The sequence below is a fragment of the Tupaia chinensis genome, unplaced genomic scaffold (assembly GCF_000334495.1).
Source record: "Tupaia chinensis unplaced genomic scaffold, TupChi_1.0 Scaffold000426_1, whole genome shotgun sequence".
NCBI lineage: Eukaryota > Metazoa > Chordata > Mammalia > Scandentia > Tupaiidae > Tupaia > Tupaia belangeri.
The window spans coordinates 3,411,600-3,436,666 of NW_006159931.1; the positions used below are offsets into that span (position 1 = coordinate 3,411,600).

Sequence of the window (25,067 nt, forward strand, 5' to 3'; positions counted from 1 at the left end):
CACGCACACACACACACACACACACACGCACACACACACGCACACACACGCACACACGCACGCACACGCACACACGCACACACGCACACGCACGCACACACACACACATGCACACACACGCACACACACACGCACACACACATGCACACACACACACACACACGCAGTGCTCACTCACTGGTATACGTTTAGTATGAGAGATCCCCATGGTGACGGGGGCACAGGAAGTCACTGAGACACACAAGTTAATTAAAGAGCAAAGACATTTCAGGGCTCGGGTTCTCACTACTCTGGTGATGCGTAAGAAGCTACCAGAAGACTAGAAATTACCAGAAAATGGATGAACTTGTTCTCTTAACTCTCCTGGCTGCTTTATTTCAAATTCCAGTTAGTAATCTACTTTAGCATGAAATAAAGGTGGTTAACTCCATAAAGTACTAGACTAGCGTTAGGTTAAAAATAATTGTTTTTCTTGGGGGAACCAGCAGTTAGCGTAATGGCTATGTCGCTGGACTCCCACGTAGTCGACCGCGGTTCGTGTCCCGGACCCGGTGGCTTAAAACTCACGCCGGGCGTGTGTGCGTGCGTGCCCAAGATCCCGAGAGGAGAATGGAGGAGAAGGGATTGCGGCGTGACCATCCCCCCTGGGGGGTGATTTCTTGCTTTCTGTCTCTATGTCTCTCTCTGTCTGTCTGGCGAGCGCACGCGCCCTACAGCGAAAATCTCTCAAAAAAAAAATTGTTTTTCTTTTAATCAGTAAAATCAGATCTTCCCAAAGGTCAGACACACATTCTGAATGTTAATAGCTTTTTTTTTTTTTTTTTTAAAGCTTCCATTATGTGACAGAAGGATTTTACTGTTCTATATCTGGGAAGTTTTGATTATATTTTTATGGGCTTTTAAAATATTTTAAAGTAGGATTGCCAGATGAAATACAGGATGTATTTTAGTGCATGGGACACAGCCATACTGCAAATGATTCATTGCTTACCTGAAATTAAAATTTAGCTGGACATCTGTATTTTCTTAGCTAAATTTGAGAAGTTTATTTTTAGTTCACACGCCTTTGGAACTTCCAGAAGTTTCCAATAAAGGGGGAGGGTGCTAATTTATCTTCATTTGTCTGCCAACACTGTCAGAGGGGAAGACTGATCCTCCTGGCAGAAAACCTGTAGTTGACGAAGGACATCCTCAAACGTTGAAGACATTTTCATTCCTTACACCTTATACTGTCAACACGTTAGTGGTGCACATTTCAGTCCATTGAATTTTCACCTTAAAATCTTTGAGATGACCATGATACATAGTAAAATTAGACAGCAGTTCTGGGGACAGGGCTACTTGAAAAGTCCCCTCTAATAGCTATGGTGTCAGTACTTCTCAGCACATGACCATTTCCCCCTTGAAAAGGAAGTGTGACACTCACATGTCATCAAATCATATATCTATGGCTTAATAGACTCATGCTCGCTTTTTGCCACTCACCCCTTCCGTGCTGAAATAACTGGCCTATGGGGACCTCCCAGAGTTTCGGGGCTGGATCAATGGATGCTCACAGGTCCACCAAACAAGAAACATGAAAGCTCGCTTCTCAAGTGCTTGGCGGCATGATGTGATGGCCTAGGGTTTTCTTTTGTTTGTTGGCCTACTTCCTACATAAGTTCGTAAATTGGCTTCTGTTAAAAATGTCTATGTTATGGCTGATGGTGGTTCAAGCCCCAGACCTGGCAACTTAAAAATCATGCTGGGTGCATGTGTATGTGTGCCCAAGGTCCCGAGAAGATACCGGAGGAGAAGGGATTGTGGTGTGGTTGTCCACCCTGGAGAGATTTCTCATTTCCCCCCTTGTTGTCTCTCTCCGTCTCTGTACAGGGAGTGTACATGCCTTGTAGCAAAAAAAAAAAAAAAAAAAAAAAAAATTCATGTTAATTTGTTTAAGCAAACAGAACAACATTACTCTTAAGGAAAGAAAGAAAGAAAGAAAAGAACAGATAAGTTGGTAGCCTGGGGTGAGACACGCTCTTCTAAACATGTGCTTCCTGGTAGCTGAATACACGGGTAGTTCATCTCTTATTTTCAACTAAAAATTCTATATTAGCAGAGAGATTTCAACACTAATTTGGCAAGAAACAAAGTTCACATGAAACACCAACTGCTAGAAGGAATACAAAATGGTAACATTTGGGTGGATTCCAACATTCATTAACTAGTCCTTTTTTAAATACACCGAAGAATATATTCATATGTAAAGAACATCACTGGATGTCCTTTTTACACATTTACATGAAATTGACCATAGAGTGTATTGAAAGCATAAGCAGCGTTGACATTCACAAGCTGTTATCTGAGTTCAGGTTTGCCAGGTTCCACTGGGCCTGACTACACATCATGAGACCATCCTTGTCCAGGTACATAGCACTTACAACTCCCCTTTGCACCTGCGAGTCTTTTCGGAAAAGAGGAAATGTAGGTGCAACTTAAAAATCATGCTGGGTGCATGTGTATGTGTGCCCAAGGTCCCGAGAAGATACCGGAGGAGAAGGGATTGTGGTGTGGTTGTCCACCCTGGAGAGATTTCTCATTTCCCCCCTTGTTGTCTCTCTCCGTCTCTGTACAGGGAGTGTACATGCCTTGTAGCAAAAAAAAAAAAAAAAAAAAAAAAAAATTCATGTCCATTTGTTTAAGCAAACAGAACAACATTACTCTTAAGGAAAGAAAGAAAGAAAGAAAAGAACAGATAAGTTGGTAGCCTGGGGTGAGACACGCTCTTCTAAACATGTGCTTCCTGGTAGCTGAATACACGGGTAGTTCATCTCTTATTTTCAACTAAAAATTCTATATTAGCAGAGAGATTTCAACACTAATTTGGCAAGAAACAAAGTTCACATGAAACACCAACTGCTAGAAGGAATACAAAATGGTAACATTTGGGTGGATTCCAACATTCATTAACTAGTCCTTTTTTAAATACACCGAAGAATATATTCATATGTAAAGAACATCACTGGATGTCCTTTTTACACATTTACATGAAATTGACCATAGAGTGTATTGAAAGCATAAGCAGCGTTGACATTCACAAGCTGTTATCTGAGTTCAGGTTTGCCAGGTTCCACTGGGCCTGACTACACATCATGAGACCATCCTTGTCCAGGTACATAGCACTTACAACTCCCCTTTGCACCTGCGAGTCTTTTCGGAAAAGAGGAAATGTAGGTGACTATAAGAAATTAAGTTGAGGCAAAGCAGTTACGAGGCCTAAAGTTAACCATAAACGGGCCAGCAGCTGGGGTGGTGGTGAAGGCAGCTGAATTCCATGGGCCAAGACCCGGCAGCTTGAAAAACACATTGGTAACGGTGGTGGGGGGCAGCAGATGGCTTAGTGGTTAGTTGCTGGACTTCTACATAGCCAACCATGGTTTGAGTCCTGGACCCCTCGGGGGCTTGAAAATTATGCTGGGTATATGTGCCCAAGATCCCAGGGTGGATGACTTCTCACTTTCTCTCTCTCTCTCTGGATGGGCAGATGTGCCATATGGCAAGAAACCTCTTAAAAAAAAAGAAAAAAAGAAAGAAAAACATACTAGGTGCATATGCCTGCATGCTTGAAATTCCAAAGAGAGAATGGAGCCCGGATGGTGGCAAGGCCGTCGCCCATGGGGAGTATTTTTTTGCTTTTCTCCCTCTCTCTGCTAGCAAAGTAGAAGAAAAAAAAGTCACCATAACAATGAGAGGTTGAACAATACTTATCAATCAACTGAAAAAAACACCTCTATGCAGCCGTTATCACTCCTCATGGTAGGCCAGCGTCCACCTCGCCCTTTGCCTCATACTGTTTTCTTTTTAGAAGGGTCAAGTTCCAAATTCTCTCTCTCGGTCTTTTCTGTCCTTATGAGATTCTGAAGACGACATATGCTCATGTCTGTGAATGTGCTTGACCAAAAAATTGGGCTTTCTTCTCACACACAAGATGCCCAGAGAGGGTTGGCTGGGGGCTCGCTCCTGGGCTCCGATCAGGTGGCTGCCCTGTGTGCATGCATGAGTGACGGCTCCCCAAGGAGAGGCAGCCTCCACGCAGCTGCTCGTGCAAAAGCAGCAGGGCACTCTGTCATCACAGGAGTGACAGCCCATCCGGGATGTTCTAGAACCTTCTAGCTCAATAAGGTCCACGGCCCCGTTTCGAGCACTGCTCAGCAGTGCCGTGTGCAGAGTGACTCCTGCAAACGCTGTCCCGGGCCTGCCTAGGACTCCCGACATGACCTGAACCACCTCGAAGCCCGGCCACGGGGCCACCCTCGCACGCCCCTGCAGGCGCCGGGCGAAGGCTGGAAAGCAGGCCCTGCAGAGCTCCCCCGGAAGTGGCGCCTCCCGGTCCTTCACTTCCGCTTCCGGTGTCTGCCTTACCTCTTTCCCGCCTCGGCCCCGCTGGTCTGCAGCGCGCTCAGGGCGCAGGCGCGCAGCCCACGTGGCTGTAGGAGTAGCGCGACAGGGACGCGCCCGTGGTCCGGCCGTCGTCGAGTAGATGATGGGGTTGACGCAGGCCGAGCTGTAGGACAGCAGCAGGATGAAGGAGATGGGCGTCCCCGACAGGCGGCGCTCGGCCGAGCCGGGGTCGTAGGCCCGCCAGGCGTTGGCGCTGAAGATGGGCATCCAGCACAGGAAGAAGAGCACCACGATGACGATGAGCATGCGCACCACGCGCTTCTTGGCCGCCAGGTTGGCCGCCGAGCTGCTGCTGCGGATGCGGCCCGGCCTGCCCGACAGCTGCTGCAGCTCCAGCCGCCCGCGCGGCCTCTGCAGGTAGCAGCCGTCGCTGTCCTCCGGCCTGCCGCTGCTGCCCGTGCTCGCTTTCCTCTCTGCGGCGGCAAGGGACACGGTTAGTGCCCGGGACGGTCACGCACGACCCAGGCGTGGAGCCCGGCCCCGCCATCCCGGAGGCCGGGCCACACTTGCACTGAGAACCGGGTTGTGTCGCCCGCACTGACCTGGGTAAGTATGGAGCTACGCTGCTTCGCCTTATCAAATGAAAAGCCTCTTAAAACGAAGTTTGTTTTTAAGGTTTTTTTTTTTTTAAGTTATTTATTTTATTTATTATTATTTTCATAGAGAGAGGGAAAGTGAGAAAGCATACTGCAAGGTCTGGGACTTGAACCGTGGTCGGCCATGTGGGAAGCCCAGCACTTCAACCACCAGCCACCTGCTGGTCTCGAAAACTAAGTTTTAAAAAAATTATTTATTTGGGACCAGCAGTTGGCATAATGGCTATGTCGCTGGACTCCCCTGTAGTCCACTGCAGTTCGAGCTCCAGACCCAGTGGCTTAAACTCACACCAGGCGCCTGTGTGTGTGTGCCCAAGATCCCAAGAGGAGAATGGAGGAGAAGGGATTGCAGCGTGGCCACCATCCCACCACCCTTCCAGTCCCCCCACTCCCCCTACTCCTCCTCACCCCCAGGAGTTATTTCTCTCTTTGTCCCTCTTTCTGGAGAGCGCATGCACCCTATCCAAAAAACCTCTCAAAAATTATTTATTTAATTTTATTTATCATTATTATTACTTTTTAATTTGCTCCAGGGCACATGCACTCACCAAAGAAAGACACAGGGAGAGAGAGAGGGAAATTAAGAAAGCAAGCTGCTAAGCCTGGAACTTGAACTGAGGTTGACCATGTGGGAGTCCAGTGCCTCAACCAACACATATTGGTAAGGGGCAGCTGGTGGCATGGATGTTAAGGCAGCTTGATCTCACATAGTTGTGCAGTTTGAGTCCTGGATCCAGCACCTTGAAAAACTAGTGGGCATGTGTGGGTGTGTGCCCCAAATCCCAAGTGGAAAATGGAGGAGAAGAGATTACAACATGGCAGTGACCCTGGGAGTTCTGGCTCACTTTTCCTTTCTCTCTGTATCTGCTTGGGTGAGCGAGTGCAAAGCTAACAAAATAATAGACACACAGTATACTGTTTAGTAAAAATAATACACAGAGTACTGGATTAAAAAAGTTATTCAGGAATGAATGGTCACATTCTTCGCCCTTTCCTCAGCTCCCCAGCCAGAAGCTTTCTGCTTTTTTGGTAAGCTTCCGGATTGCTTTTATTGTGAGGAATCTAGGTAGTAAAAAAAAAAAAAAGTAAACAAAAACCAAAGAAGCTAGAGAGTCTAAGCTATCTATTGGGTTTTTGAGAAAGTCACAAGGCATTTCTGCATAGAAAAACAGAAAAATATATCCTGACTTTCCCGACAACCTCATACATACTAAAGTGCTGACTGAGGGGATGGAGTGAAAAGGAAGAAACGTTACATGAACAAAAGTGTTGGTAAAATTTGGTTGGACAGTGGATGGTGAGGAATGGGCAAGGAGTGAGGCTGTGTGGCAACCGCAGTGTGAGTCAAAGGAGCGGGAAGGAGAAAAGGCACTAAGAATCACGTTTCTTCTAATGTGGTCTAAGTCATGGCTCTTCTAATGCCCCCAGAGAGACACGAATATGGACTGGAATCATAGTTAACTCTGGTTGCTGAAGGGCGTTCATTTGAACATGACATTACAGGAAGTCTAGGACACATGGGCCCTCAGCTTGTTATGTCTGTAGTATCTCATCTTACTCCATCTGCATACTTTTGAGAGGAATTATTTCCCCTATGTCACAGATGAGGAAAGTCGGAGAGACTGGGCCGAATGACTGCCTTAAGACACGGAGTCTCATAAGAATACTTTCAGAAATCTCCAGTATACCCTACACGCTCTGAGTGTAACCATTTAAGTTATAGAAAACAAGTTCTTGCACTCTTTTGGCATAAACACACAGCTAACAGATAGTTACCTTTAACAGATTTCTTCTGGCTAGCATCAAACTTTATTCCTTGGTAGAGTTCCAAAGAGATTAGTCCATATGCCACCATCATCACAATTCCAGGAATGAGAAAGAGAATGAGTAACAGGAACGTGTGCCTAATGAAATCAAAAGAGATCCAATAGCCAGCAAGTTCAGGCCTCCAGACTCAAACAGGAAGAAGTAAATAAGGTCCATCTTTATTAACTGGTCTAAGCATACACATTAACTGCTAGTACTTAACAGAGTTGGAAATTCCATGTCTGGAGGTTGAGCCATTAAAAGTTGTTTACTTCTTCTTTTTTTTAAAGATAGAGTCTGATGAAGGGCTAGTTTGATGTAATTTTGTGCCTGAAATAATTCTACATGTTAAAAACAATGAAAACTTAAAAGATGATAAGAGGATGTGAATTATGTTTCAGTAACACTGGTACCAAAAGAAGTAACCACAAGGGCTTGTTATATGTGCTACATCTACTGGTAGGTTAAGCATTTTCTGTATATGAGGGGACTTACAAAAGTTCATGGACAAATTAAAGTATTAGCTTATTTTAGTGCAAAAAATTGAAATTCACACATAGGTTTTTCATTTTATGTGTTTTCCATGAATTTTTGAAGACTTCTCCCTCACATTAATGCAGTTTACTCCCATCATAACCTTTGAGGGTGGTACTAGTATCCTAATAGGTATTTAATTTTTTTTTTCTTTTAGTTTTTTTCTATTGGGCACGTTTGCTTGCCAGAGAGAGAGAAAGAGGGAAAGTGAGAAATCACCCTTCAGGAGATAGCCACGTAACACTCTCTTTTTCTCTATTGTCCTCTAGGGATTTGGGGCGCACATGCACATGCTCCTGGTGTGTTTCCCAAGCTGCTGGGCCTGGGATTCGAAGGCTACAGTTGGCTGTGTGGGATCCAGCTGCTTTAACCACCATGCCACCTGGCTGGCCCCTAGTATTTATTTTAGAGACAAGGAATGTAAGACTTAAAGAGATGGAATAACTTGTCCACAGTGCCGCTCTACTTGAACCCCAGCAATATGATTCTAGAACCTATGTTCTTAGGCACCGCACCGCATCATTAGCAACCCTATAACAACAGAATAATCCAATACTTAGGACGGGATGATGAAGAGCCTTCTGGGTTTTTACAAAACACGGTACGCTGGCTGTTTCTGACTCACGAGGCGCTCAGACATTTCCCCAGGCATCCATCCTCCGTGACCCTGAGAAGCTGGCACAGTGGCGTCCTTGCTCTCGGGCCTGCTGGGTTAGAGCTCTGCCTTCTCTAAACACATTTGATTCCTGAGGAATCACAGCCTCCTCCTCTATGAGTCTGGCTCCTAAATCACTTCTGTAGTCTGGCATGTGTAAGGTTACATGATTGGGCCATAAAATTGTCAGAGGCTCACGGTGGCTGGGCCATTTCTCATTTCAAGTGGACATGTTTTGATAAGATTCCTATTCAAGTCTTAGAAATACCCCCTCTTGTTTGCAACATAATTCTTTTTCATGTGCGACTGGATTGAAATACATGAGGAAGACAAGAAAGCAGAGACCTCCGTTTCGAGCGGTCTCTGAATACCTAGTTCCTTGCTTCTAGAACATCCTTGGAATTAGTAAATACAGTCTGCTACATTTCTGTAGACGTTTTATAACGATGTCTCTATACACATACTCGTACTTGAATCTCAGGGCCACCCAATGAGTTAGATTCTTAAAATATCTTTATAATTAACTCCTTGGAGAGGTAAGGTCCCTAAAGCTCACAGAAGTTATATGAACTCACCCATAGTCACCCAACTAGGAAGCAAAGGAACTGGTATTAGAATCGCACCTTTTTACTCCGGTGAGGTGCACTGGATAAGCACGATAGCTGCAGCTCTAAAAAACCTCCTGGGATTTGGAACTTACCCTCTGCTCTATCTCCAGTTCTTTAGGGCTATAACCCCACCACCGTCTAGCTAAATCCACATTAGCTCCTCCAGAAGCTTATGTGGAGTGGTGGAGCTCAGGGGCTTTGGCACTTTCTAGTGCAAGTCTGGGCAGCTTACCCTTTCCAAGTCTCAGTTTTCCCATCTGCAAACTGGCCATGATAATAAGACCTACCCGGGGCCAGCAGGTGGCATGGTGGTTGAGGTGTTGGACTCCCCACATGGCTGACCACAGTTTGAGTCCCAGACCTGGTGGCTTGCTTTCTCACTCTCCCTTTCTCCAGACAAATTCAATTATAATAATAAAAAATAAATAACTATTTAAAATAATAATAACACATGGGTGGCAGGTGCCATGGTAGTTAAAGGCACTGGATTCCCACATGGCCAACTGCGGTTCAAGTCCTGGACATAGAGGCTTGCTTTCTCACTCTCCCTCTCTCTGGGCAAATTGAATTATAGTAATAAATAAATACTTATTTAAAATAATAACAACACATGACCGACAGGTGGCATGGTAGTTAAGGGTGCTGCACTCCCACATAGCCGACTGTGGTTCAACTCCTGGACCTGGTTTGCTTTCTCACTCTCCCCACCTCCCTCCTCCACCCCATCCCTCTCTGGTCAAATTAAAATAAAAAAAATAATACCCACCCTATGTTTTTTGTTTGTTTGTTTGTTTGTTTGTTTTGAGAGATTTTCATTGTAGGGCGCGTGCGCTCGCCAGACAGAGAGAGACATAGAGACAGAAAGCGAGAAATCACCCCCCAGGGGGGATGGTCACGCCGCAATCCCTTCTCCTCCATTCTCCTCTCGGGATCTTGGGCACGCACGCACACACGCCCGGCGTGAGTTTTAAGCCACCGGGTCTGGGACACGAACCGCAGTCGACTACGTGGGAGTCCAGCGACATAGCCATTACGCTAACTGCTGGTTCCCCCCCACCCTATGTTTTGAAAGGATTAATTGGATTTATATATGTATGCCATTTAAGTGTTTATATTTGAATTTAAACCATGTGATAGGTGTTTACTTTTATCCTAGAACGAGGTTAGAATGACCCTGTTGAAAAAGTCTCCAGGAAAGAGATCCACCAACTTCTCTAGGCAAGGCATTCCAGTATTTCAAGCTATTGCCAAATTATATCAAGTTTTATTTAAAAAAATAAACACAATGCAACCTTACCAAGACTGCTGCATAACATCATTCGGCAGTAGAAAGCGGCACATATTTGCGGTCTGGTTGTTGTTTTTGGTGTAAGGCACCAGGTTGCTATAAATGGGGTAAGGCGTCATGATGGTGAAGGAGAGGCACCAGGTAGCAGCGATCACCTTCAGAGCGTGGGATTTTGTTTGCCAGACCCGGGACTGTAAAGGTTTGCAAATCGCGCCGTATCTCTCCAGAGATATGGCCACCAGATTAAAGGTGGATACACTCACAGAGGTGCCTGGGAAAAGAACAAAGGAGTCAGTTAGCTCTGAGATCCATAGTTTATTTGCACATTAGTTTGAGCATATCTGATCGGCCAGGTTCGCTATCAAAGGAAAACTCTCAGAGGGTAAAGGAATACTGTGTATGTATATTTTAAAAAGATGATTTATTCTCAGCTTGGTTCCAAAAAGGATTTAAGGCAGTTAAAGAAATGTATTTGTAAATACGTCTCTTTGCCAATTTTTAGATAAGTTTATGCAGCTTCGATTACAACCTGCTTGGGTTGAAGGTGCTCATTAATTAATAACCACAGGGATGAAATACTTCTCTACCCACCCGGCAGTAGAAATTTTGGAGAAACCTGAAGCAAAGCGCCCATTTCAAGCATGATCTGCATAGTTGCATTGACTTTTAAAATCCAAGATTCTCAGGGACTCTGTGACCCTGAAAGGTCACTGAGATTTGAGCTGGAGGCATTCAAACTCTTCCTGAAAATTTCTAGTACACACTGTCTTTAAGAGTGCAGTTATTCTAGACTTTAAAAATGTAATTTGTTGAAAAAAACAGAGAAAGAAAAAAGATAAAGGGGAAAAGCTTTGTGCTAAAACTAACGGTTTCTCTGAGTAGGAGGACAAGGTCTTCCTTTTCTTTTTGCTTGTCTGTATTTTGTAGAGTCAACATGCATCACCATTATAATGGGAAAGATATGGAATCTGTTGTATCTCTTAAAAACATGTACTGGGCCAGCCCCATAGCACAGTAGTAACGGGAGTCGGATCCTACATGACTAACTGTGGTTCAAATCCTGGCCCTGACAGCTTGAAAAACACACTGGACATATTTGAGTGCATGCCCCCAAATCCTGATGAGAAGTGGAAGAAAGTGGATTGTGGCGGGACCCTGCCCCATGTGTGTGTCAGGTGCTATCTTTCTCTGGCAAGCACACACCCTCTAGCAATATTTTTTTCTTAAAAAGTACTTAGGTATAGTCAAAGTTTAATTTCCTCTAATTTTTATATTGTTTAGTATGCTTATAATGTCTTACCCCTTAAAAATTCCTCTAGAATCCTTTAGCTTTGAGTTGTACCAATTCTTCTAATTAACTCTTACTATGATTTCTTAAACTCCAGAATTAATGTAAGTTTGGGAGCAGAAGTTCTTAACCTAGAGTCCTTAGAATTTTTACTGTGCTTATGGATATAAATGAATGCTCTGAAACTATGTACCAAAATGTCCTCTTTCTAGAAAGTTAGCCCTAGTTTTTCTTAGGGTTCTGTAAGTGTCTCTGACCTCCAAACTATTAACTACAGACTTATGTTCTGGGGTAGGATTTAATTTACCCTGAAGAGTTGAAGACTTTTAGTTGAGAGACTAGATGAAGATTCGATAATCAATTCTATGTACAGGGTCCTTTGTAACAATAAACACACTGTCAGACAAGCATTCTCTTTTTTTGGCTACAAATGAGGAGTTTAATGAATATTAATTATTAGTCATAGTATTGAGGAGCCCACAAAATTGAGAAAAGAATCTGTTTCTAGAATTAGAAATTCAACAAAATAATTATGGTATTACAGATACTTTCAACATTTTCTTTTTGGCTATTCAGTTTTTTCTTACTGAGGCAAAATCCACATAATACAACACGAACCATTTTCCAGTGAATAGTATCATGGCATTCACATGTCGTGGGATGGAGCAGGCACTCACTCTCACTCTCCTTTCACATACTTTGGTTAAGGTTCTTCAGTAAGAAGAAACTATGTACGGATGGATCTTGGACGTCTAAGGCAGTACGAATGCTGCTTATCATGATTGCTTCATTATTTAACAATGTTCCTTTTCACTTGTTTATTTATTTATTTTAATTTAGAGGACTTGGACGTGGATTGATGTGTTCTTGGTTATTGGTCTGTTGCATGCGGGTCAGTAATTCATCATCATCTGTCAGGGCCGAATCGTGCTTCCTCGACTGAGAAAAATAAAGGCTTCAATGCTTCTGCACATTGAAGACTACCCCAGCCCAACTTCGCTCTGCGTGCTTTTCAAGGCTTGGGTCAGAACAAACGACAACACCCCCCACATTTGCTACCTCTCCGTTTCTCCCCAATAGTTCTCAAAACAGGAAAGGGGCAAGGCAGTTTGGCAAACAGAAACGTGTTTCTGATCAGTTTCTGGAGAACCACAACAGTTGGAAAATTGAGGCGGTGTGCTCACCATTGTGGTGGCTACTCAGATGGGTTCAAGTCCCAGCCCTGGCACTTACAGCTGTGTGTCCTTAGGCACAATATGAATCTCTCTGAGTCTCTGTTCACTACTTGATGAGACCAGGAGGAATATCTGTACTTCATAGCAGGGTGGGGAGGTAACATCTGGTACATGGGAGCAATCAGGAAATGTTAGCTCTCGTCATTTTTATTGTCATCATTGTGATCGGCATAGGTAGAGAGCCACATGCCTCAGCCACTCGGGATCAGCTTAGTGACCCCACGGCCCTAGGAGCAAACAGCGCTTCATCAAGGCACAGAGAAGATTTTCCCTCTGCCTGGGATGGTCCCAGCCCTGGTGCGACAGGCTGGGAAGGGAATCTGAGAAGGGACTCTACCTCTATGATAAAACTGGTTTTCAAATAGCTCCTGTTCTCTAGAAAATGAGAGGAGCACAGCAAAAACCCTCCTCTACCAGCCTCACCACCCTAGAAGCCATGCCTCAAGGCGAGTAGAGATTGGCATATAGTTTACTGCTTCCAGAACGAGTGAGAGCAGGTGGAAGTCCCTTTTGCACCCCTCTCCTCTTCACGCATATGCAAGTGAAACCAACCTCGTCTGTGTTTTCAGATCATCTTTTCACTCTTAGAAGCTGACTTCTGACACCTAGGAATCACTTCTGGTGACATCCGAGGCCTGACCTGCCGTGAAGCCAGCGTTTCTGCCCTTGCACAACCAGATGGTCCATGTCTTAGAACTCAGCAGGGCTGCTTAGCAGAGGCTCTTGGGGCTAGGGGAAGTCTGGGGCGAACTCTGAAGTCCTGACCTGCAGCCACTTACCCATGAAGTAGGTGGTGGTCTTGCAGACGGCACTCCCGAAGATGAAATCCTTGAGCAGGTTGGGGATAAGGTTGAACGGCATGCAGAAGAGGCAGAGCATGAGGTCGCTGACGGCCAGCGAGAGCAGGAAGATGTTGGTGACGGTCCTCATCCTCTTGTTCCGAATCAGCACCGTGATGACCAGCGTGTTGCCCAGCACGCTGAGCAGAAATATCAAGGAGTACAGGGAGATCTGCACGGCCGGCTGCCACTCTGCAGAGTGCAGGATCAGAGCGAGGGTGGAGGTGACGCGTGCACACGGCTAAAACCTAAGCACAAGTGGACAGCTCTTTCCTGCCTATGTCCCCACCCCTGCGGGGGTCCATCACAGCACCCAACTATTCCTGGACCTCAACAATGTCTTCCAGAAACAAACTGAGGAAAGCACAGAATGAATCCTTTGTATTTCAAAGGTTGGTTGGTTAAAAGATCACAGAGGGAACTACTTTAAGAACAAAGCTTCCCAAGAGAATAGTGATCGTTTTCTTTCCTAGCTGCTAAGCATTATTTTGCTTTAATCACTTCTTCACCCTGGGGCTCCCCCAGAAAAAGCAGCAGCCACTGTTGACAGCACCTTCTCTGAAAAGCTAGTAAGTTCGAGCTTTGACACTGGCACTGCCTTCTTGCTGATTCTCAGCCCTTCCTCCTGCTTTTTTGTTCCCCCAAGTCCTATTCATGAGTCCGCAACACACCCGTGGGGAACAATACGAATATATGACTCTATTCTGCATTTTGATCTCTTGTCCAAACTTCTGAACCTGTGACTTTACCTAGTCTCGCAACGGCACTGTTGTATTCCCTTTATCCGCCCTGCCTTTGCTGATTTCTCCCTCAACTCGTAGTTTCCTTCATTAAAATAACAGCCTCTGACACCTACCTTTGGAAGGATTGGGCTGATCCAAGCAGAAAAACGTCTCATTCTCGAGCCTGAGTTCACAGGGAAGAGTGATGTTGCTTCCATTCACAAGAAGGCTGTCAACCACGTCCATCCTCGCCTGCTGCCTTCCACCAAGTGCTGGGAGCTGGTTAGTTGCTTACTCCCGGCTCATTCCTCTGATGATGAGAGCCTCCCAAATGCAACCTGCTGTGGAGGAGCAGGGAGAGAGTGATTTCCAGGTGAGGGCTTTTCTAGCCATTCCTAAAGGCAACTTGTGTTCAGCTCACTCAGTCCAGCTGGGCAAGCGTTTGCGCTCCTGTTGTGGAGAAGGCAGCTCGTGCAAACTGAGCCTGCTCCACCTTCCAGGCCCACCCCTCCCATTCCTGGGCCAGTCTTAGGGCCCTGAGCACAGGCAGTCTGCCTGCAAGTTAACCCTTCCTAGAGCGTGGCTTCTTTCCTACACACTCACGTACATGTGCACGGACACACAAATGCACAGACATGCTTCCCCTCAGCCTCTCTTCTCTATAGGAACCTGTCACCTCCCAGACACAGGCAGAGTGAAACCCAAAGTGACCGTGTGAGACAGGAACAATTAACATGGTAACAGATACGATAATGCAGACCATCAGGACTAAGGGACTTGGAGGGACTGTGTTTCTACCTTCTTATATAAAAGCAATTAGTGCCTTTTTAGCTTTGGAGCCGTGCCCAGCAGTGTGTGTGGATCCAGCTACTGGGTGGTGGTTAAGCTGTTATCAACCATGGTGTTATTTCTGTGGTTTCTGCCCTTGTTAACCAGAAGGAGAAGGACGCTTTTGAGTATAGGTTCTTGAATCCTTATTACACACCAAGAAAATTAGTAAGACTTCTCATTCATTAGTTTATCCATTCATCCACTCATTCAGCACTTATTCATTGAAAGTTAACCGTTTGCTAAGCACTTTTCTAACACAGCAGCAAATAACGAGTAAGAGCATTTCGGATGCTGTCAGGCACTACGAAGGAAGTTAAACAGGGAGATGTAGACATCAACTGGGGATTGCTGATTTAGATGGGATGTTCAGGAAAGGCCTCTCCCAGGAGGGGAGCAGGATCTGAGACCTTAATGACATGGAGAAGGAAGCTTCGTGAATATCCGGGAAAGCTGCTTCAGGGCAGAAGGAATAAATAGTGTGTTCAGCAGAGGTCAGAGCATGCAGAGGCCCTGAGGTGGGAACGAGCTTGCCTGCAGGACAGAGTGAAGTGGGAGTGGATGAGGGGCAGATGGTGGGAGGCGAGGCTCGAGGCGGACCAGCTCAGGGTCTGGGCTTGAAAGCCCCTCAACACTGCTGCACAGATGGTCTCCTCAGCTCAGACACTTGGGACAGCAGGTGACAGCATGGGGACCTGTGTTTCTGCTGTGCTGCTTGGCCGAGCTGAGACTTGGAGCTGACCTTATAAACCAGCAGGTCCCCCAGTTGGAGAGCTGCATGCTCGGTCTTCGCCGAGTCCTTACCAGGCACAGGGTTGACATCAGACAGACTTGGACCACATCCTGGCTTTCCTGGTTACCTGTTGAGAAGTACTGGGCAACTCCTTAACCTCGCTAAGCCTCATTGTCTTCATCTGCTACATGGGGATTACAGTGACTTCATAGGTATCTGTCATGAACTCCAGACAGTTTCCGACCTTCAGAAAGTGTCCAGTAATCACAGATGGCAACGTTAATAGTCTTCTAATAATAATGGTTATTTTCCTTCTACAAATGAGGAAAGTGAGACTCAGAGTGGTCATGTGGTTTCCTGGTCAGAACCAGTAGAGGGATCCCCTCAAGGACCCTGTAAACCCCAACAAAACACTACTTCCTTCTACTTCATCGTTCTACTCGGACGTAGCTCCTTCAGAGCCAGGGCTCCTGTCTCTGTTCCTGTTTCCTGCCACCTACCAGCTTGTCCGCAGACTGTGGACTCTCACTGGGAGCTGACCCAGCCCAGCAATGTCTTGATTTGGGTAGGGATAAGCATTCCGGCCTGAGCCCTGAGTACAGCTAAATCTCTCAGCCAAACACTGCCCCGATTTCACTGGCCTCTTAAACTGCTTCAGCGGGCCAGAAGTTGTAGAGGACACCCCCTGCGGAGCTCCCCAGGCCCATCAGCAGCTGTTTTAGCGGCAGGTACCACACTGGGTGCTGCTGGAGGTCCAAGAGCCAGGAGAGCAGAGGCCTGAATGTTGACCTGCCTTGAACTGAGATGGAGCCCCTTTGGAGCAAGTTCCTTTCTGCCTCTTCCTTCCTCCCTCCCTCCCTCCTTCCTGGCCTTTCTTCCTGCGACCTTTGTTCTTTTCTGCCCACTGGTTGTAGGAAGTAGGGGTGGAAGGTGGGTGCTAGTGATTCTGTAAACTCAGGGAGGGGGTGCAGTGCTTTTGAATGCTGTGTTTCACAAACTTTAAGCCCATCTGAAATATCAGCCCTATGTTTCAAAATGGGGCTCCCCTCCCGGAGATTCTGACCCTTCCATCCCAAGGCCAGGAAATCTTTTTTTTTTTTTTTTTTTTTTTTTTTTTTTTTTTTTTTTTTTTTTTTTTTTTTTTTTTTTTTTTTTTTTTTTTTTTTTTTTTTTTTTTTTTTTTTTTTTTTTTTTTTTTTTTTTTTTTTGTCCAACATATCTGAGGACTTGGAGGCCACTGATACCAGAGTCACTCATGGGGAAGCTCCCTGGGAACCGTTAAGAGAACAAAGGTAGGAATCAGACTTTAGGAATCTAAGCCTGGTCTTCACCACTAGCCATTTGTGAGACATGAACACATTAACATTTGAAATATCAGTCTGCTCACCTGTCACATTTGACAGTCTCCTCACCCGTCAAATAGGGATAAAATAATGCTACCTGTAAACTAGGACAGCTTAGACCAGAACAGAACGTAGCGCTGCGTAACTAGCTATTAATAGATATGGTTAATTCCCAGGATGCTCTGTGTGTCTCTTATCATGGTCAGATTAAGCGTCTGTATCTCCAGTACCCCAGCGCAGTGCCTGGCACGTTGTGTGTGCGTGGTCAGTGTGAATGAATCAGTAGTGAAGAATGAGAGGGGCCGGTATGTCATTGCTTATCATACACTCTTACAGCTCTGTGATAGTGCTGCTCTTCCTGGCTTACTCGGTATTCCACTCTAAGTGTGTGAGCTGGTGTTTCCTGGGAGTTAAATGGGAGAATTACGAGGGGAGATTGCAGGTGCATGCCCCAGGAAGAAGCTGGTGCCTTTCCAGTTGTCAAGCTTTGTTTAGTTCCTCAGCACACACTGATGGAGTGCGGGGTACCGTACTGAGCGAAGGGATCTCTTGAGCCATTGTTGGTGCTATTTCTGTCCTCAGGAAAGCCACAGTCCACTGTGGAGACAGTGAGCAGATGGGGCAAGATGGCAGTGTCCTCTCACTTTGGAGCCCTTTGGTCTGGGCACGGCTCCCGGTTAAGTGAGAGAAATGAACCAAACTGAGTGGGAATGGTCAGGTGCCTGCCCTCTCTCTGAGAGAAGATACTGGACAGGGCGTTGGCCCAAGGGCCTCCTGCAGGTCACAGAGTCCCTGTAGTTTGGGGGACTCTCTTCTGTGGCATATCCTGCCCCAGAAAGAAAGCATGGGCAATCCCCATGGGTTCTGGGATAATGAAATTATTGGCTGCTCCCCAAACTATCCTTCATCTCGAGCAACAGGCGCCCTAAAACACCTAGAAGGTTTAGATGTACTTTCTCCCTCATTATAACGTTAAACACACACTCACCGTAAATGTTTTTAAGTAAAGAAAAATGTATAAATATAACACAGATAAATTTCAAGGCCCCGTATGATTTATTCTCGATGTGATGCCTTTTTTTTTTTTTTTTTTTTTTTTTTTTTTTTTTTTTTTTAAGAGAAACACAGCCCAAGCCTGAGGTCGTTAACAGGTGATTGCATTTCAGGGAGGCCCAATTCATAGGGCAGCCTGACACTTCGAAACATTCTCTTTCCTCTCTGCGTTTCTCCCCATCCTGCTCCGAACGCGCTGTCCAGATTCCTCGTTCCTCACCCGCTTACCAGGCTCACCCAGACTGCTGCCGTGAAGGGTTCCCGTCTTCCCCTTTCTCTAGCTGGCGCAGGCTTCTGGAAGTGACCAGCTGGGATTTCTTGCTCGCCTCACTGTGCACTGGCCAAGCCGGGTTACTCTGGGAATGGCAGGTGGTGGGTTAATGCTCTGAGGCACTCACGCACCCCAGGTCCTGACAGAAGCAGTGCAGCTGCCCTCACCTACTGAAGCCCTCACCCACTGAAGCCCTCACCCACTGGCCATCCTTCTCGGAGGTATCATAGTGGGTCCTTGACTTTCTGATGAGCAATACACTCCTTGCTCTACAAGAAAGCGAGGGCCACGTCTGTTTGAGGAGGCTGTCACTTGGGAAGCCACACCTGGGCTTTGGGCAAGTAGCGTTTCCTCTCTCAGTCTCCAGTTCCTTAACTATAAAATGAGTTCGCAGTGATCACACCCACCTCAGAGGACCAATGCGATAGTCCACGTCACCGAGACGTGAAGAACCCAGCAAAACGATTGCATGTCCTCAGGGCTCAGTGAGTGATAATTGTGAGCAATAATGTTGTTGATAGGAACATTAAAGTCATTCTTAATGCCACTGACTCAAGAGAACCTTTGTTAACACTTTGGTGGACATCCTTTCAGCCCTTCCCCCTAAATACAATTTTAAACACTTAGAGTAATATTCTATATATAGAGTAGAGCTTATCACTTCTTGAATGTGTAATTTAAAATAATTTTTCCCCTTAAAATGAGAAATATGGTTTTCATAGCATTTTGGGGGTTGAATGTGTAATTTAAAATAATTTTTCCCCTTAAAATGAGAAATATGGTTTTCATAGTATTCTGGGGGGGAAATCTTGTATTTTTAAAAAATTTAGATAATAAAAAAACATATATATATATATATTTATATATACATACACACAAACACACACACACACATATATATAAAATGCCATTATGTAGAGAATTTTGAAAACGTGGTTACACATATCTCCAGTCACGGCCCCTATCAGTGTTTTGGTCCACAGCAGACTGCCTATGAAACTGTTCAAAAAGATTTTCAGATTTTCGGGGAGCCAGAGGATCGCCCTTGCCTGGTGACCTCCTTCCCCATAGACCACACTTTCCTCACTGTGGTGACGCTGGTGTAAACCGAGCGAGCTGCAGTTGTAGGAGTATGGCACCTCCAGCTCTGCCCAGGACCCCGTACTTGGTCACGGTAGTAAATGACTGCGTTATGGTCTATGTATTTACTATACTGTCCTTTTGATCCTTATTTTACAGTGTCCTCCTGCTGCTTAGAGAAACACGTTGACTCACACGGCGTGCCGCACTGCAGCAGACACACACCTCAGGTTGACCGAGTCTTTTGAGGGCTTTAGTCTGTCTCGTACAGGATTTCATCCACTGTCGTTTCATTCATTGTGGGCCCTAGGGTACAAAATGCGCTGCTACTGTGCTGGTAAGAGGCCAGGTGGAGTGACTGACCTAGAAATGAAATTAAAGGTGGAAAATCAGTGCTGGCTGTCGCCCTCCAGTCAGGCACACCCATTCCACCATAGCTGTGATCCTGGAGAGTCAGGGCAAAGTGGTGGAAACTGTTAAAGCACCTGCCTCACTGAAGGCAAGTTGCCTAACGAAAACTCCAGAAGGGCCCATGTCAGACATGGAGATGCTTCCTCTGACTAGGATTGAAGACCGGCTGCAGAAGCTTACCCCGCCTCAGCACTGCGATGATCACAGCTGGTGTGAAACAGTTTCCAGCAATGTTGAAAGAGGAGGCTAGACCTGACTGTGATGTTGAATTTGCTGTTAGCTCTGGGTGGCTTAAAGGATGCAAGAATCATGACTTAATGTGAAAGTGACTGGTGAGTGAGTGGGCTGGATGTGTGGGCCGCTGGAGTTCCCGCAGCTCTGGAAACCAGGCCGTCCCCACCAGGTCAGGTCAGTGCTGTGCGGTGTTTGCAGACAGAGACAGGGGAAGTGAGAAATTACCCACCCTGGGCTGAGGGGGTTGGCCACAGTGCAATCCCTTCTCCTCCATTCTCCTTTCAGGATTTTGGTCATGCACATGTACCTGGAGTGTTTTTTAGGCCGCTGGGTTTGGGACTCAGATCATGGAGTTAGCCATGAGGAATCCAGCACCTTAACCACCATGCCACCTGCTGGCCCTCCCTTTTCTCTTAAACAGTAATGGAGTCTCTGATTTTCAGCTGGGCCCACCTCTGTCTAAAATTAATGTTGTAGTTCATTCTCTTTTGTAGTTAACTCTGGCTATGTGATGAAGTTCTGGCCGGTGGGAGGTTGGCAGAAATGAACATGCAGCTTCCAGGAAGTATGTATGGGAGCATGCCTTTTTCTTTTCTTCTTATCTTTCCTCTGGCTAGGATAAAGATCCAATCACTGGAGCCGGAGCAGCCATGCTGTACCATGAGGTGATCACCTGTGTTAGGGTGTAACAAGGAGCCTGGAGCCCTGATCGTCTCAGAATTGACATGCCAGTCAGTTCTAGGGACTGCTTACCTTTAGACTATTCATGTGAGAAAGGAAAACACATTTTTATTCTACTAAACCAGGGTTGTTTTGGGTTTTCCGTCTACTTTCAGCCCAGTGCCATCTAAAACACTGAGACTTCGAGTCTGCATATTTTAGTTTCTGATCTTTGCTCATACCACTCCTGAGCCGCGTTCAGGAGCCGTCACGGCGGTGCTCATATTGCTGACTTCAGTCATCTTCGCCATGCACAGTGCTCCCGTCTGCTCCCTTGCCACTCAGGGCCTGCTGTTAAGGGCCCAGCTTCGTCCCAGCCCCAGGCAGCCTTCTCCAGTTTACGGCGCTTTTCTCTCAGCTCTGCAGCTCTTACCGCTGACCCCGTGCATGGGACTTAATCAGATGGCCTCGTTCTTCCTGGATTGAAGATGCAGTTCTGCCCCATTTTCCCACTTCTGTCCATCTCCGCTGTGGTCACCCTAGTGCCTGCATCCCTCGTCACCCACAGGGAGAGCTGCAGGTGCTGCCCTTCCTGTGTCCCTGCTTTCCCTTCGATTCCTGCAGTCCCTTCTCCATGTGGTAGCCTGTGTGGTGGTTCTTTTCTTTTCTTTTTAAATTTTTATTTTTATATTTTAATTTACAATTTATCACATGTCTTTGCCATATACATTTTTTTCCAACACAAAAACCATGCCTGTCAGTCAAGACAAAGGATATTACTATATGTATTATCATCAGCCAATAGCTTCTCATTTTTTGTCAATTAAGCATACTTTTACCATTTTTTTCCTTCCCCTTCCCTTCCCTCCCTCCCATACTAAACTTTTCTCTTTCATATTTTACCTATGTGCTGTTTCAAAGATAAACCAGACCCGAGCGGGACAGGAACCTGCATCCACGCTCATTTCATTACAGGGCCGGGGGATGAAATAGCGCCCCAACAGTCTCAGAGTCCGATGGGCACGGAGGCCATTGGCTTCCACTCCCGTGGGGCCCCCGCCCTTGCTGACTTCAGTCATCTTCGCCATGCACAGTGCTCCCGTCTGCTCCCTTGCCACTCAGGGCCTGCTGTTAAGGGCCCAGCTTCGTCCCAGCCCCAGGCAGCCTTCTCCAGTTTACGGCGCTTTTCTCTCAGCTCTGCAGCTCTTACCGCTGACCCCGTGCATGGGACTTAATCAGATGGCCTCGTTCTTCCTGGATTGAAGATGCAGTTCTGCCCCATTTTCCCACTTCTGTCCATCTCCGCTGTGGTCACCCTAGTGCCTGCATCCCTCGTCACCCACAGGGAGAGCTGCAGGTGCTGCCCTTCCTGTGTCCCTGCTTTCCCTTCGATTCCTGCAGTCCCTTCTCCATGTGGTAGCCTGTGTGGTGGTTCTTTTCTTTTCTTTTTAAATTTTTATTTTTATATTTTAATTTACAATTTATCACATGTCTTTGCCATATACATTTTTTTCCAACACAAAAACCATGCCTGTCAGTCAAGACAAAGGATATTACTATATGTATTATCATCAGCCAATAGCTTCTCATTTTTTGTCAATTAAGCATACTTTTACCATTTTTTTCCTTCCCCTTCCCTTCCCTCCCTCCCATACTAAACTTTTCTCTTTCATATTTTACCTATGTGCTGTTTCAAAGATAAACCAGACCCGAGCGGGACAGGAACCTGCATCCACGCTCATTTCATTACAGGGCCGGGGGATGAAATAGCGCCCCAACAGTCTCAGAGTCCGATGGGCACGGAGGCCATTGGCTTCCACTCCTGTGGGTCCTCAGCCCCCTCGCCGGGGGACGTGTGGGTTTTTAAGACTCAAGGGCGTGAACCTCTGAATGGAATTTCCTAGTATATGCAGACATGGGGGATAGCTGGGAACTCTGTTAACCAGGGAGTCAACAGGAAGCCAGAAGAGGACTAGCTTAGAACGTCCTCACTGTTTCTTAGAAGGAAGCCGAGACACACCGGCTGCGAGGTGGACACAGATGCCCGTTTCATCCGTACTGTGCTGCCTCCACCTGTCTGACCGCAGTCGGCCCCTCTTCATCCCTCTGCATTTCCAGTTCCTTCCATGTAAGTCCAGGGTCACTGAGGATCCCCTGGGGTGGTGTGAGTGTGGGAAAGTTCTGTTTGAACTCTAGAGACACGTCTAAGTGATAGGAGCACCTGCTCATGAGCAAAACGCCCTGCTAAGTGTTGGACTCTGCTGCTCCTTTGCTCATACAACCCGCGCTCCCCCATCACAGAGCATCTTCCAGTTGCTTTTCAAAGACCTCGGAGCAGGCCTGAAGGCACTCTTACTTGCTGTTACCTTGTAATACCTGCTTGCTTTATTTCCTGACCTGGAGCCCATGGTGGGTAAATGACACCCTTGAAACGATGGGAATCCCATCATGAGAACGCTGGTTTGTGAGAAAGACCCGTCTCCATCTACCCCTGCAGGAGCCAGTCCTAGGGCACCGGCTCAGAGGGAGGGACTGAGCACCCACATACTCTGCTTGGCCCTCCTCGGGAAGCCTCCTGTGGAAACAATCCCAACAATTCTGGTCTTCACATCTGTTCCCAGGCCCACCCTGATCCATCTTCCCATTTTCCTGGGGAACATTTCCATCCAAACTCTTCTTTTCCTGGGAAGTTAAGGAGCAAAGCCCCCAGGAGCAGGCATAGAGGTGGATGTCCCTCTCTGGGGATGACGGGTGGTCTGTGCGCTGGCTCGGCCAGCTGAGCGCCCTCCCACTGTCTCCCAGTTCAGCCCAGAGAAGACTGCCGTGCACCCTTAGGTCACTGTCACCCCAGGGTTCACGTCTCAGAGGTGGGAGGGAACTGCTCTTATCGGAACCTTTCAGAGCTGTGCCTGGCCAGCATCTGGTCCACCCACGTGTCCACTTGCTATTTTGGGATTGTTACAGCTACCAAATCCATTAACCGGACTAAAAGTGAAAGCAATCGGAACACAAGTGCCTTGCAGTGTTTAAGCACCGTGATGCTGATTTGGCCCGATTACTGGGAAAGCAGGGTCAGAATGGAAGTCTTGATTTCAGTCGCCTTCATGCCCCATCAATTAAAGGAGCCAGGTCAGATCCAAAGGTTGAATGTAAATCTGTGCCTGCCCATGATAAAAGCTCAGATCTGAAATGCAGGTATCTTAGAAGGGGATTAACAGAGTGACGAGCGGCCCCCGAGCAGGTTTCCGAATGTACTCCGTGGTGATGGAGCTGTGCCTTTGGCCTTGGCCTCCACATCATGCTCAGCTTCCCCAGGGCAGCCCTGTCTGCCGCCACGTGTGCTGCAGTTGTATTTCCAGCAATTCCTGCCATGTCTGATGCCCTGTGAGCATTCACTGAAAGTCTGCTGGCTTAAAGAACAAACAGGTGGAGGGACGGGCATCATTTAATGCTGTGCTATCCTTGTCACAGATAGCAGGAAACTTAGGAGTTAGAAATTGAAGGCTTCTCAGTCTTGATGAAATTACCTACTTTACTTGCGGTACAATTATTTTGAGAAGTCAAGTCTCTTGAATTAAGTGCCTTTTCAAACTATTAATAATAGCAGCATCGAGAAAAGTAACAATGATAGCTAGCATTTATCGCCTTCTATTTCAAGTGCTTTATACACATCAGCTCCCAGAGATAAGTCCTAGCATGGTCCTCATTTTCCAGAGGAAGAAAACTCTGCCAAGGCCACAACAGGAGGGCACAGCAACAGCTTCCGCTAGAGCATCCTAACCTTCCCTAGGCTTGGATCCCCTGTAAAACCCAGTAAGATGCATCTCCACCTAAGAGAAAATGCATTGTGTACACACAGCACAGAACACTGGAGAAAGTTTGTGAAGTTGCTAATACTTTATCATAAACCAGAGCTTAAAAACCAGGTGCCATCTTTAGGTGTTTGGCATTAGATGCATATTGTTTTTCTCTTTATTTTTTAAGGTTTTTGACATAGGGTGCTTGTACTCACCAGAGAGAGACAGACAAAGTAAGAGAGAATGTAAGAAATCATCCCCCAGAGGGGATGGCTGTGCTGCAATCCCTTCTCCTCCTGGGATTTTGGGCAAGCACACATATGCCTAGTATGAGTTTCAAGTCGACAGGTTTGGGACTCGAACTTTGTGGGCCAGTGGGAGTCCAGTGTCTTAACCACTATGCTATGTTCTGGCCCCATTCATTGATAATTTAAAAAGGTTCTCTCATATGTAAGCCCAAAATCTCCCGTATGTCTAACTTCAACTTCTACTTTTGGTTACAGATCTATTGTCTATAGTAAAACAAAAATGAAAGTTTAAAAGATCTTTTAGGATGAATCGTAGAAAAAAGAATCACATTTGCTTTTATTTTATGACTTTGTCAATAGGACTGTTTTTATTTTCACTTCCGGCCAATTCTGTA

General features: G+C 46.3%; 1 protein-coding gene across 1 annotated transcript in view; it reads right to left on the minus strand.

The window, feature by feature from the left end:
• The window catches only part of CCKAR (cholecystokinin A receptor), a 27,490-nt gene extending 12,974 nt beyond the window's left edge, over nucleotides 1–14,516 (minus strand). The window contains exons 1-5 of the mRNA XM_006154949.2: nucleotides 14,149–14,516; nucleotides 13,233–13,484; nucleotides 9,940–10,201; nucleotides 6,816–6,943; nucleotides 4,116–4,856 (exon numbers count right to left, since the gene is read on the minus strand). Of these exons, the coding sequence (XP_006155011.2) occupies nucleotides 4,116–4,856; nucleotides 6,816–6,943; nucleotides 9,940–10,201; nucleotides 13,233–13,484; nucleotides 14,149–14,260 (1,495 nt within the window). The 5' untranslated portion in view covers nucleotides 14,261–14,516. The remainder of the gene's footprint in view (nucleotides 1–4,115; nucleotides 4,857–6,815; nucleotides 6,944–9,939; nucleotides 10,202–13,232; nucleotides 13,485–14,148) is intronic.
• Nucleotides 14,517–25,067: the final 10,551 nt, after the last annotated feature.